Source organism: Clinocottus analis, unplaced genomic scaffold, assembly GCF_023055335.1.
Source record: "Clinocottus analis isolate CAN_PGR_092001 unplaced genomic scaffold, fCliAna1.0.p SCAF_19, whole genome shotgun sequence".
NCBI classification, from domain to species: Eukaryota; Metazoa; Chordata; class Actinopteri; order Perciformes; family Cottidae; genus Clinocottus; species Clinocottus analis.
Window position 1 is genome coordinate 6,460,531 of NW_027175920.1, and position 12,090 is coordinate 6,472,620.

The 12,090-nt window shown below is 44.9% G+C and overlaps 1 protein-coding gene across 3 annotated transcripts in view; it reads left to right on the plus strand.

The window, feature by feature from the left end:
• Positions 1-12,090, plus strand: part of dnmbp (dynamin binding protein) — a 40,492-nt gene that overhangs the window by 13,967 nt on the left and 14,435 nt on the right. For 2 of the 3 annotated variants that reach the window (XM_068583341.1, XM_068583342.1), the window contains exon 4: positions 329-2,581. In XM_068583341.1, the coding sequence (XP_068439442.1) occupies positions 329-2,581 (2,253 nt within the window). Of the gene's footprint in view, positions 1-328; positions 2,582-7,380; positions 9,200-12,090 lie in introns of those variants that run through there. The other variant, XM_068583343.1, reaches the window with a different exon arrangement.

Below are 12,090 nucleotides of genomic sequence, written 5' to 3' on the forward strand. Positions count from 1 at the left end.
TTTGGAATGTAACCCCCATGACTTCTGGCGGACAAGTCAACATTCCTATAATCCCTCATTCGCCACATATATAAGCAGCAGAGCAGCGCTATTAAGAATGCATTAATAAAGGTAATCTGAGATAACCGACGCAATGAACTGCAGACAAAAACGTTGACAAAAATGTCTAATTGGAATGCTACAACACCTGAGAATAAAAACTGGTGGAACTGAGCAATATTAGAAACTTTTGCTATAGCGTAACTTTAACTTCAAAACATTTTGAACATGATTCTCATCAGTAAATTTGAACGTTGAATGTGATCCCCTGTGTTCTATGTCCCGGTAGGTGATGTGGTAGTTGGAGAGGCTGGAGGGTCCACAGACCTCGGAGAAGCCTGGCAGCGTGGTTGTAACGCCTGGGGCGTCCGTGGTCTCTTCCCCACATCATGCGTGACGGAGCTGACCCTCTCGGGTCGCTCCAGGCAGCTGTCTGAACGCTCAGCTCAGGCTCAGGCCTCAGAGCTCCCGCCTTACGCCCTGGGCCAGGCCCGGGCCCTCATGAGCCTCCACGCGCAGCTCAATGAGGAGCTGGACTTCCGCGAGGGCGACTTGATCATCATCACCGGCCGCCCTGAGCCGGGCTGGTTCCAGGGAGAGCTGGATAGCCGCAGGGGAATCTTCCCGGAGGGGTTTGTGGAGCTCCAGGGATCCCTCCGATCTCCTCAGGAGCCTGTGGACTGCCCGTATTTGACCGATGACACTGAACAATTTAGCTACGAGGACCCTTACGATGCTGGAGAGGGGACAGAGGAGGAAGGTGGAGAAGAAGGAGAGGTTTTTCGGAAAGACGAAGAGGAGCAGAAGGAGGCAGTAGAAGAAGAACAAGAAGAGGACGAGGTGGAAGAGGAGGAGGGTGGTGTCTATGTAGTGGCACTTTATGAGTTTCGGGCCATGGAACCAGGCGAGTTGGACTTTGATATGGGGGATCGCATCCGTCTTTTATGTACTTTGGAGGATGGTTGGCTGGAAGGGGAGCTGCGAGGGCGGCGCGGTATTTTTCCTCATCGTTTTGTCAAAATAGAGGACGACGGGCAGAAAACTGCAGAGGAAATGAATGTCGTTGAACCAGAAGATGACCAGGAGAACAGCTGTACTTCTGAACACAGCTCAGGCCATGCATGTCCTAATGGGTCAGATAATGATCCTGAATGGAGGACATATGAGGATCATACAGTGTGGGACCTGGACTACTTTGAGCGGACCGAAGAGCAGAGGTGGCAAGGTGAAAACAAAAGGACTGGAGCTCAAATTGACAACAGAGGACAGAGAGATGGGGGTATCAGGCCTGACTCTCAGCCTCGTAGACCTGTCATCCCACCACAGAAAGGGCCTGAGAGACCCAAAACCACTCCTCCAGCGAGGCCGAGACTCCCATCTCGGCTTAGCCTGCCTGCAGGTAGCCATCGGCACCAAGGCCCGCCTTCTGGCACAAATCGGTCGAGCTATACAAATGGTAACACTCGATCCTTGAAGCCCAAATTATCTCATAGCCTCACCTTGCCTAGCTCTCAGTCTGGTTGGTCTACAAACAGGAGGCACCAGCAGGGGCCCCCAAAGGATGGTGCCACCACCAGTAGCAGGACTGGCAGTCTCAGCCAGGCGCTATTTAACCTCGCTGAGGGCCATAGGCAGAAGAAGCTCACTCGCCATGCGAGTGTTAGTGATGCTGATATGATGATGGGCAGCGCTGAGACACGGCAACGCTCCCAGCAGACATTGCGTCTCTCCAATGGTATTGTGCCAACGTCTATCGCTTTAGACGCCCTGGCAACCTCAGCAGGTGACTTGGAGACCAAGCTAACCCAGCAGCTTTTTGAATTTGAGAAAAGCTTGACTTCTTCATACAGTGACACGAACGTGAGCTGTGGCGCTCCAAGGGACATGTCTTCAGGGGGTGACCTGAGCCAGAAATCGCGTATGTTGCGCCACTTTTCGATTATGGATTTCAGCGATGAAAGGGATATCATGCGAGGCTCCTCACATTCACCAGTGTCGCACCTGTTGCAGTCCAACTCTGCCTCATCCTCACTAGAGAGGCGCAGGACCCTTCGTCCTCCCCCTCCTCGTCCTAGAGCCCTTCGTTCCTCTGCCCCGCCGGCATACAAACCAGCCCGCCCGGCTCCACGCGCTCCTCCTCGCTGCCCGAGACAAAATACCGATCCTCCAACCGTCTTCTACACCCCTGACGAACCAGCTTTAAACCTCCTCGACCACATAACAGAAGGGAGGGCTGAGTTTGGGGACCTCGCAGCTGCCCAGGAACATGAAATCCAGTGTCAGCTGGAAGCCGAGAAAGAGTTGGAGAGAGAGATGGAGTTGGAAAATCAGAGTCGGAGGGAAGAGGAGGAAAGGTACCAGCTGCTGCTACGGCTACAGGAGGTGGAGCACGACATGGAGGCTTATGCACACACAGCGGAGGAACTCAGGAACATGTTGGAGGAGGAGGAGGATGAGACGGCACGCATGCAAGCCATGGAGAATCTGGAGTTCTGCAACTACACGCTGGAGACACTGGCCCTGGAGCAGCAGCAGCTACAAGGTAAGACTGTTGGGCGATTGATTATGTCACAGATGATTTTTTTAAGACTTAACTAACTAATCTAATAATTAAGAATATTATCTAAAGACTAGTTAATCTACATAATTGTTAGTTGCAGCCCGAGAGCAGACCAATTTACGAAATCAATGATGCAAAAAAAATCACTAAAATGCTAAAACATATTTAACATACTGTAGGTTCTAGTCATATATTGATCTTAACATAATCCTATCAACAAATCTGTGTTTGTGAAATTTGAAACTTTGTTTTATGTATCACATAAAATGTCTCAAAAAGTTGAGTCAAACTACAACATTAAGCAACTGAGATAAAAACATAATGAGCTTTCATGCAAGCAAAAATGCCAGACTACGTCCACCAATGTAGATGTTTTCCTTTAGAAGTCAGTCAGCTATCGTTAGCTAAAAAGGGTTAGTTGGGAACATTGCGAAGGAGAAAACAAATCAAGTATAATTTGTTTTGCATGATGTCATAGTTTACTTCTGAGGCCTGGTTGCCTGGAGGTTACTTCAAAACATATTATTCAGTCACTGAAGACAACATGTAATATAGCAGGAATCTAGAAATGAGCCATTAGAGCTTACCAGATTTCCTTTTTGACTTTCTATCCAGACACACACACACACACACACACACACGATGCACACACACACACACACACACACACACACACACACACACACACACACACACACACAAACAGACATTTGAATTCTACTGTAAACTATGCAAACAAGACATCCATTTTTACTGTCCACAATGATCAGCGGAAGGAGGATTGTGTATGCAAATGAAGTCAGTGTGTGTGCGTGTTTGTGTGCCTGTTTGTGTGCTTGCGTCTTAGTCCCAGTACAATACTAATTTAGAAAAGTATATTGAATTTGGCAGAATCAGCATGTTGCTGCAGGGTTCAGGTTGAGTAACAGGAAATTGTGACTTTGAGGCAGGTGCTGTCCGTGTTTAAATACGTTTTTAAGTATTGGTATTTTAAACGGCTTTAGCAACAGTCGTTGTAGCGCAAAAGCTCATCATCTGAGATTAGTTTTTGCCATCTCATACCGACTGTGTGCTCAGTTCTGTCTCTGGCAGCCCAACACTTTTTCACATAGGTACGAGATGCATTCCTGTACATCGTGAGAGGGGAGGCAGCGCACGTGGGTCTCTGTCTCTTTTTCCACTCCCTATTTCTTTTGATCCCTCTGTCTCTATCCCAATGTCCTTTTCCCCCTTCATCGCGGTGTCCTCACTCTGTACCTTTTCCTCCATCATCTGTTCTTCAGAAGTGAGGAGAGGGAAAACATTGTGTGTGTGTGTATTGGGATTATCGCAGTAGTGGAGACAGACAGAGAATGGCCCACTCGAGAGCACGGCCCAGAGTGTGGTTATGGCGAGCGGTGGCATGGCCTGTGGCACATCTCTCCTCACTCTTTGGACTCCATCAGGAGGCCGGGTCCCACAGAGTGGCAGGTAGGCTTGAGCTCAAGATGGAATGAATTAACTTTAATTTTAGAGTTTTTAAATTGGATTCACCAAAAATAGACACTCATATCCGGTTATTTTAATCCATGAACTGTTTCTCATTTATTTTTTCATTTTAGGATATTATGTCTTAAGACTGAATTTACTTGTGTCAACCTTCCAAAAGCAGTGCTCTGTATTCCTCACTGTGACACACCTGTGTGTTATTTACTGCCAGCTACTAGGTTTCTTTTAAATGTGAATGTGTTTCGTTTTACATACTCACAGTTTCAGTTCTATTGCTTTCCTATTGAATTCATGCGAAGTGAATGTTTCTAAATGATTGGTGATCAGAAACTGATCACAGTTAGTCACAGATTACCTTAGCAAGATAAATTTAGAGTAGTTGAACAATAGCCTCCACCGTTGTCTACCTACTCTCAATGTATCTTGTTAAGATAATCTTATTACTACCAGATGTTTACAGCCTATTCTAATTCAATACTTTTCCTCTACTCTTGTTACACATTATACGAGTAAACTAAAAATCAGTAAATGTTTGTTTATATTTGTTTTGCATTTAATTGACTCATGTCCTTGTATTAGTCACTCACCAATGCTACGATCTTTATGGCTTTACCGGCACAACTCATCCCTTTGGCACCAGGTTCCTCCAAGGGTCATGCAACCACATAGTTTCCATTCAGTCATCACACGCCAGGAATTCTCATATCCTCCTTTTACCGTACCTAAATAAAATATTGAATCAGTTTTCCTTTAATGTTTGCAAGTGGAAATGGACGAAAGATTGTAACTTGATTTTTTTGAGAGTTGAGTTTCAGCAATTGCAGGAGGAAAATAGCCACTCACTCTCCCATTACAGAATATTTGATACGGTAATTATCAACAGAAAAGGTTGGTAAGTGGGATTTGTTCGTATGATATTGTGTTTCCCTTTGGTTTCCTGTTTAACGCTTAGCTCAGAGCGAGGTGTGTACGCATCAGGCATATAGTCTATGGGTCTTTGTTACAAAAAAAGTTTTTATTCTACTGAATATGTCTACACATAGGGACACACACTCACCCAGGAGTGACTGTTTGTCCGTGCTTTTGCAGGGTGTGTTACTGAGTGTGACATTTGGAAGACAATGGCAGCTTATTGTTACAAGGCGGGGAGTAACTTTAACATTGGGGTCTGCCTGCACTTCACCGCGCAGAGGCCAGTTCAAAGTCCTAGTAGGAGGTGCGATACCAAAACAGAAAGTGTCAAACATGTGCTAACAGAGGGGTTTATATGACATCTTTTCAATTCATTATTTTTTATTCTAGAGTGGTAACCCTCTCCCAAATACCCAGTGCATCAGATCATGACTGATTCATAAATGAATCATATAATATGAGGACGCCTCTGTAAATCAGTTTGTGATTGGTGCCGTTCGCTCTTTTTCTCACACAGTGTAGGTTTTTCTGTCTCCACCATCTCTTTGTGTTTCCTCTTTTCTTGTTTAAGCTCTTTGACCTTCAGCCTCCTTTAATTATTTAAACCCACTATTAGAACGCCTCCATCAGCCTCCATGACACTACAGCCTGATCTATTTAACATTGTTTTGAGGATCTGTTGTGGCTTCAGGTTTCCCTCCGTCAGCTGTACAAACTGAGAGACTTCTAGGATGCATCTGATCTATGACCTTTTTCCTGGATATCACACCACCTTTTCTAGATGTGCCGAATGTGAATCAAGCCCTTGACAGCTTCTTTTACATAAGCTAGCACAGCCACAGAGAGGAATGTTGTATTTGACATTCCTTTAGTTGACACACGTACACAAACACAGTTTCGGTCTTGTTCAGCTTCTGAAAGCTGAGATGTTGAACACTGATAATTAAACTGCATTAGATAAGAAAAGGACAAAGTCTAAGTAAGGTGTCTACACGCAGCCTTACTTTGTTAAACTGTGCACTGCAAATGTGCTTTTGCAAATAAAATACCATTATTTCACTACAATAAAAATGATTGTAAACAAGACACATAAGGGTGCAAGATAGAATAATTCAGTGAAAGGGTATTTTGGAGTGTATACTTTTGTTGCCTCTTTCCTCTTTCTTGATGTTGGTAAACCAAATTCTTCAAGTTTAATTGCCCTGTTTCTAATTGACTTGTTGTTTTGAGAAGGTTTATCTAGGCTTGGCTAACTTGACACCAGTTTAATCAAACCAGAAGCTGAATTTGACTTTTTATTCACTTATTTATTTACTTTTCTTTCAGAGAATAAACAGCTTTATTATTAGTATATTGGAATTTATGGTAAACTGACACTATCCAACATGCATGTGTTTGTGTGCACTTGAGTGCATGCAGGTCCTTTAAACCTGTCCCATTAGAGCCTCCCTTTTTCATGGAGAGTTAAGGAGGGGGAGGGATATATTATACTCCAGCTTTATGAATAGGCCTGAGTTTTTTTCTCACACTAAAAGATTGTGTCTCTCCGGAGAGAGAGGACAGTTCTCAACAAAAGCTCATTGTACACACCAGCAGCTATTCAGAAGCTGCTCTATCCTAATCAGACTTTGTTTGCTCCAAAGTCGTTCCCTCTCCAGAGTCATGTAAACATAATACATATATAGATCATCCCTTCACTTGTTTTCTACGTCAGACTTTTCTTTCAATCAATACTCCAAAAGAAAACTTGTCAGACTAAATCATGAGGATGTCTTCATGTGTACATTTTGGCTCCTCCTTGAGATGTAAGTCGAAGTTAAACCGACAGGCTGCACTGTTTCAGATCACCCACAAATATTATGGTTGTTTAGATGTTGGAAGCTATAATTTGTAAGTTAAAGCTGGTTGCACACACAGACAGAAATGAATAGCGTTTGTCACCACATGCGGCATTAATGACCTAGTGACCATAGCAGTGATACCAGCAGGAAATGGCTCAAACAAAGGAAACAGGATACAAGGAAGGATGGCGGATTGTTCATGGTAGGGGGAAAAAACATTTGCTTCCAAAGCCCCTTAAAGGCAAACTGTGAAGTTAGTCTTCGTCTTCCATCAAAGAAAATCTGCAGGCAGATTGTTTTCCTGCAGACGGAGGTACTAGCCAATTGAAACAATGGGAGGGGCTGTTGGGCTAATCCTCCACTCATGTGACTCTACTCAATCATTAACCCAAGGAGGCTCCTCCTTTAATAACCTTACCCCCGCACCCTCTCCTCCCACGATTCGCTGAGATAGCTGCAGGGAGGGTACGATGTGATTACTCTGAGGGTTGGGAGGTGCTTGGGCCAGACAGTCTTGCTGAGGCAGTGGAGAGGAGACAGAGAAAACAAGTGGGAGAGTTACAGACAATATGCCTGACAGGTGGAGTCTCCCACAGCGCTTTGTTATGGAATGCAGGAGTTTGGAAAGAGGGACGACGCCACGTTGAACAGGAAACTGTCTCAGCACCGGGTAGGCTGATTTAAACGGCAAGAGCCATGAAGAGCCCTGCGGTTTATGGTAACCCAGTCATGTTTGGGCCGGTGGATTGGAACTATGCCGCTGGCAGCCCGATAAGAAGAGGGAAGAGTGTGGAGGAGCTTGGCGATGCCGGCTGGGCCAGAGAAAGAGAGAGGATAGCCCATCTGCAACATATTCAACAACTACACCAACTTCAGCTTCAGCAGCAACAGGTTGGATATTGTGCCTATGGAGTTGTTCCTCCCGGACAGCCTCAGGGACACGTCATGGTGCCAAGCCCTGGTGACCCAGTTCCAGCTCCGGGCTGCCCCATGCCAGTGCATGGCAGCATGATGATGCCTGTAGGTGGGCCGGGGCCACCTGCAGTGCATGTGTCAGCTCCATGGCCAGTACAATGGGAGAACCAAGCCCAAATTAGACAGGGCAATGTCTGCCAGCAACCCAGTCGAGAGTATGATGACCTGCACAGGGCAGCTTTCCCAGAGAACAGGCCTCAAGGCCACGATGTTTACTTTCACCCGGGTTCAGAGGACGGTCACCTAAATGTAAGGATATCTGAGTGGAAAGGCGGACAATGTTTTTACCAGGGCCCTGAGGATTACAGCCAACAGGACTACAACAGAGTGCCACAAAAACAAGCCAATAATGACTTAAGAACTCAAGAAGGGTTTGGTAAATTGGACGACGACAGAAGAAGAAGAGACAATTGGGAAAGAGAAAATGACCGTTATGACCACAGGAGTCATAGAGACTTGGAGGAGTGTGATCGTAAGGACAAATACAGCCACAGGGAGCATTACGACAGGAAATACAACGATGACAGAGATCAGCAATATTATGACAGCAGAAAAGACCGTAAACCCGATTCTAGAGAACTTGACAGTTACAACAGTGAGTATGAAGACACCTACTCTCGCCGAGACAATTACAGAGGCAGTGAGAGGGATTATTATGACTCTAAAGAGAGTGATCGCTATAGAGAAAAGGAACACTACCAGCGTAGGGAGGAGGACCGCTACTACAATGAGCGAAAACTTAAGGACCGTTACTATGACCGGTACGCAGAGGATCGATATGATCGCAGAGAAAGTAGCTACAAGGACAGAGATGACTACAATCGAAGGGGTGAGGAAACTTACACCAGTAAAGGAAGGGGCCAATATGACTCTGAACCGGACGAGCACTGTAGTTACAGGGACAGGTACCGGGATCCAGGTGATGACAGGAAAGACGACCACAGAAGGAGAGATCACAACAGAGACCACTACGAGCGGAGGACTGTGGACAACTACGACCGTGATAATGAAGACCGCTACAAAACCAGGGAAGGCGATCGCTCCCACTACAAGGCCAGAGACAGATATCGGGATTTGCGCTCCACATCCGCGGATTTTGAGGAATACCCTAGAAAAGATTGCAAAACACACTGTGAGCAATGGGTTGAGCAGCAGAACCAGAAGCTGGCGCTCAGGGAAATGCACTCGTTTGAGGATCCCGTTATACACCGGCACAATGCCGATCGGGAAAAGGGATACGAGTCGAGCGCCGGGAGCGTCGGTTCAAAGCGGGGTCGCAAGCCTGTTTACGTGGGCTCGCTAGATCGTAACAGCTTCTACAGGAAGACCGCTCCGAGCTCCCTGCGAACGTCCCAGTTTGCCACTACCAGGAAACAAAACCAAGGTAAATACAAGGATGTTGTCATGTACGGGAATTTACTCCAAATGCTGTACTTGCACAGCATCAGGTTCTATTGTTATGCGCAGGTACAACTCCACTTCACTTAACAGAGCTTGACAAAAAAAGGGGGAGCATTGAATTCTTTTCATTTGTAATCCCTTTAGATACAACAGGGAGGAGAGGTCGACAGTCTTTGGTGTCTCTTTTTATTGGTGACCTCCAGAGGTGTTCTAATCAATGATCAATGCTGGGCACTTCAAAGGGCTGACTAGCCAGACTTACTTACTGTGTGTGTGTGTGTGTGTGTGTGTGTGTGTGTGTGTGTGTGTGTGTGTGTGTGTGTGTGTGCGCGCATATGTCGGTATCATCTATCTCACGGGAAAGTGAGCTGTCAGGAATTTGTAGGTGTAAGGAACCTGCAGGACAGGTTTTGTGGGTTCTGGTTCTCTGTTGTCGCTCTCAGTCGTCCATTGTGCTGCAATAGTCTTCCTCACTGATGCTATGTGCACCCACGACATGTCCATTCAGTTTTGTTTTCAGCCAGGGATATAATTAAACCATCTCTATAAAAGCAGTTCATGATGAGTGAAGCTGCTCTGGTGTCAAGATAATTTCAAGTAGGTTTTGTATACAAACAATATGTTTATTTACTATAAACACACAAGCCTAAATGTTACGAAGTCCACCAAGGTATGAAGTTCTGCGTAAAAGTCAACTTGTTATTTTAACCAAACTTTGTGATTGTGATTTATTCATTGAAAATAGAAACGCAAACTTAAAATCCTAACGTTTACAGCTCGGTATCTTTTGAAATGTTTCCACAATTGTGCTCCATACAATATCTTAGCTCCAGTGCAGATAGCGACTTCTTTTACTGGACGTTGAGAGAATTTTAAAACGGTGCCTTGAAAAGCTTCTAAATTAAATATAGTCCAAAGTAATAAAAGTATCTTCACGTGTCATTTAACCCGGCATTTGATGCCTAATAATTACACATTTCACTTCACACTTCTGTGTTGATGTTACATCTCCAGCCCCAGGGCAGTGACGTTTTAACCCGCTAATACTGAGAAAGGTTCAACAGTGCAGTATTCTGTAAACATGAAAACAAACTACCTCTGAAGGTAGGTGTGTGTGTGTGTGTGTTCAAGCCTGTTTTTCCCTAAGGAATCTTAAAAAAAAGAGAGAGCACTCTTCTGACTTCCTTCATTGTGTCTGAGAAGAAGCAGGTGGCGCCCCATGACCCATCCCCCATTTACCTAGGAACGCACACATACATGCACGGCCACACATACACAGTGCACATCGGCCCCCACCACACATTGGGAGTCCAAGTATTAATCCCTAGCGTCAGCATGGTGAGTAGATGGTGGGGGTCTGTCTGGTGCCAGGCGGTGGCCGGCACTGGCCTGACTCCTTCACAGCAAGACTAGACCGAATCTTGTGTGTGCGTGCGTGCGTGTGTGTGTGCTTGTGAGGTCCTACAGAGGCTTATTTGGGAGATGACGCCATTTTTAAAGACCCACACACACGTATGCACCATGCTTGCCTTCTGCAGTGTCTTGTCATCCTTTAATCTCGTTAAACTGTTTCAGCTCTGTCAGGAGTTCTGTCGAGTAAAGCATTTGATAGCATGGCTAAAAACATTAGGCCCTCTCGTTGCAGTGCTTATTGGGCTCACGCCACGATTCAGTGACATTGAGGTGATGGCTGAGGCTTTTCGAGCATGATTAAGGTCATTTGTTCTCAGTAACCGAGTTTGAGTCTGGGTTTGAAAAATCTATAGAGCTTAGTGCACAGCAGAAGCTGAGTCTAGATTGTGTTATGAACTTTCTGAGTGTGTGCATGTGCTGCAGGCTTATATGTTGTATGTTTATCCAAAGAAGGCAATATAATAAGCAAAATGTGTTTGTTTTTTTTTCTTTCACGGATAGATTGCATAAAAGTTAAACATATTTTAATGTTTGAAACAAAATACCTAATACATATATGAGTCTGGGAGTAAGTATGCGCCTGCATTTTTGTTTATGATCGTACTCTTGAACTGAAACCTGTTTTCTGCTGTACGGACTGTGTGAGTAACCTGTCGTCATCCAGCTATGATCTGGCAGCGTCTGCTCTGTAATCCTTGAGCAGTCGCTGCTATTGGTGGGCAGCGGTACGAGGGTGGGGTGGGGGAGTTAGGAGTTAAAACAAGATCTCAAATCGTCTGACAACATTGCTCTAAAGACGTCTTATCTCACTGCTGCCTAGCAAAAAAAAAACCTAGCTCATTAGTCCAAAGGTATGCATGACTCAGTCAGCGGTGGTCACACCCCCATGCTGTGCATGCACTTCTTGGGTTCCTTATTGCTTTTCTTTTTTGGTTTCATATTTATTCATATATTTGTTTGTTGAAGATTGTTAAGAGTTTTCCAACTCCAGAGCAACATGTCTTTGGTTAATGTTGAGTTTCAAAACATTTCTTCACAGTGGAAGAAGCCTTTGACTAAATAGGAGTTTTTATACTTCTTTTCTTAAGTGTGTAAAAGTTATTGATACGGCCACACATGCTGCAGCACATAAGTGTTAAAAACGCGTCATGCCTCAGTTCCAGGTCAGAGGACACATGAGTAAGAAGGCTGATTTCATCTGTACTTTTTCCAGATAGAAGTCAGGGAAAAGACAACTGATCCTGGTGGATTTTGCCTTCAGGAGTAATCTCCTCTTGATAAGACCTTGTTCATAGAGCTAGTGGATGTGGTTGTCCCTACTCTTGTATTCATAATAGTCATGTTCATAATCAGAGTGATTACCTGAAAATTACCCTATTTTCACAAGAGCTTTCTGAACTGATTCATTTTATTATTTTACTGTGTTCTGTAGTAAAGTGATAAGACTCACTTTTGTCAGTA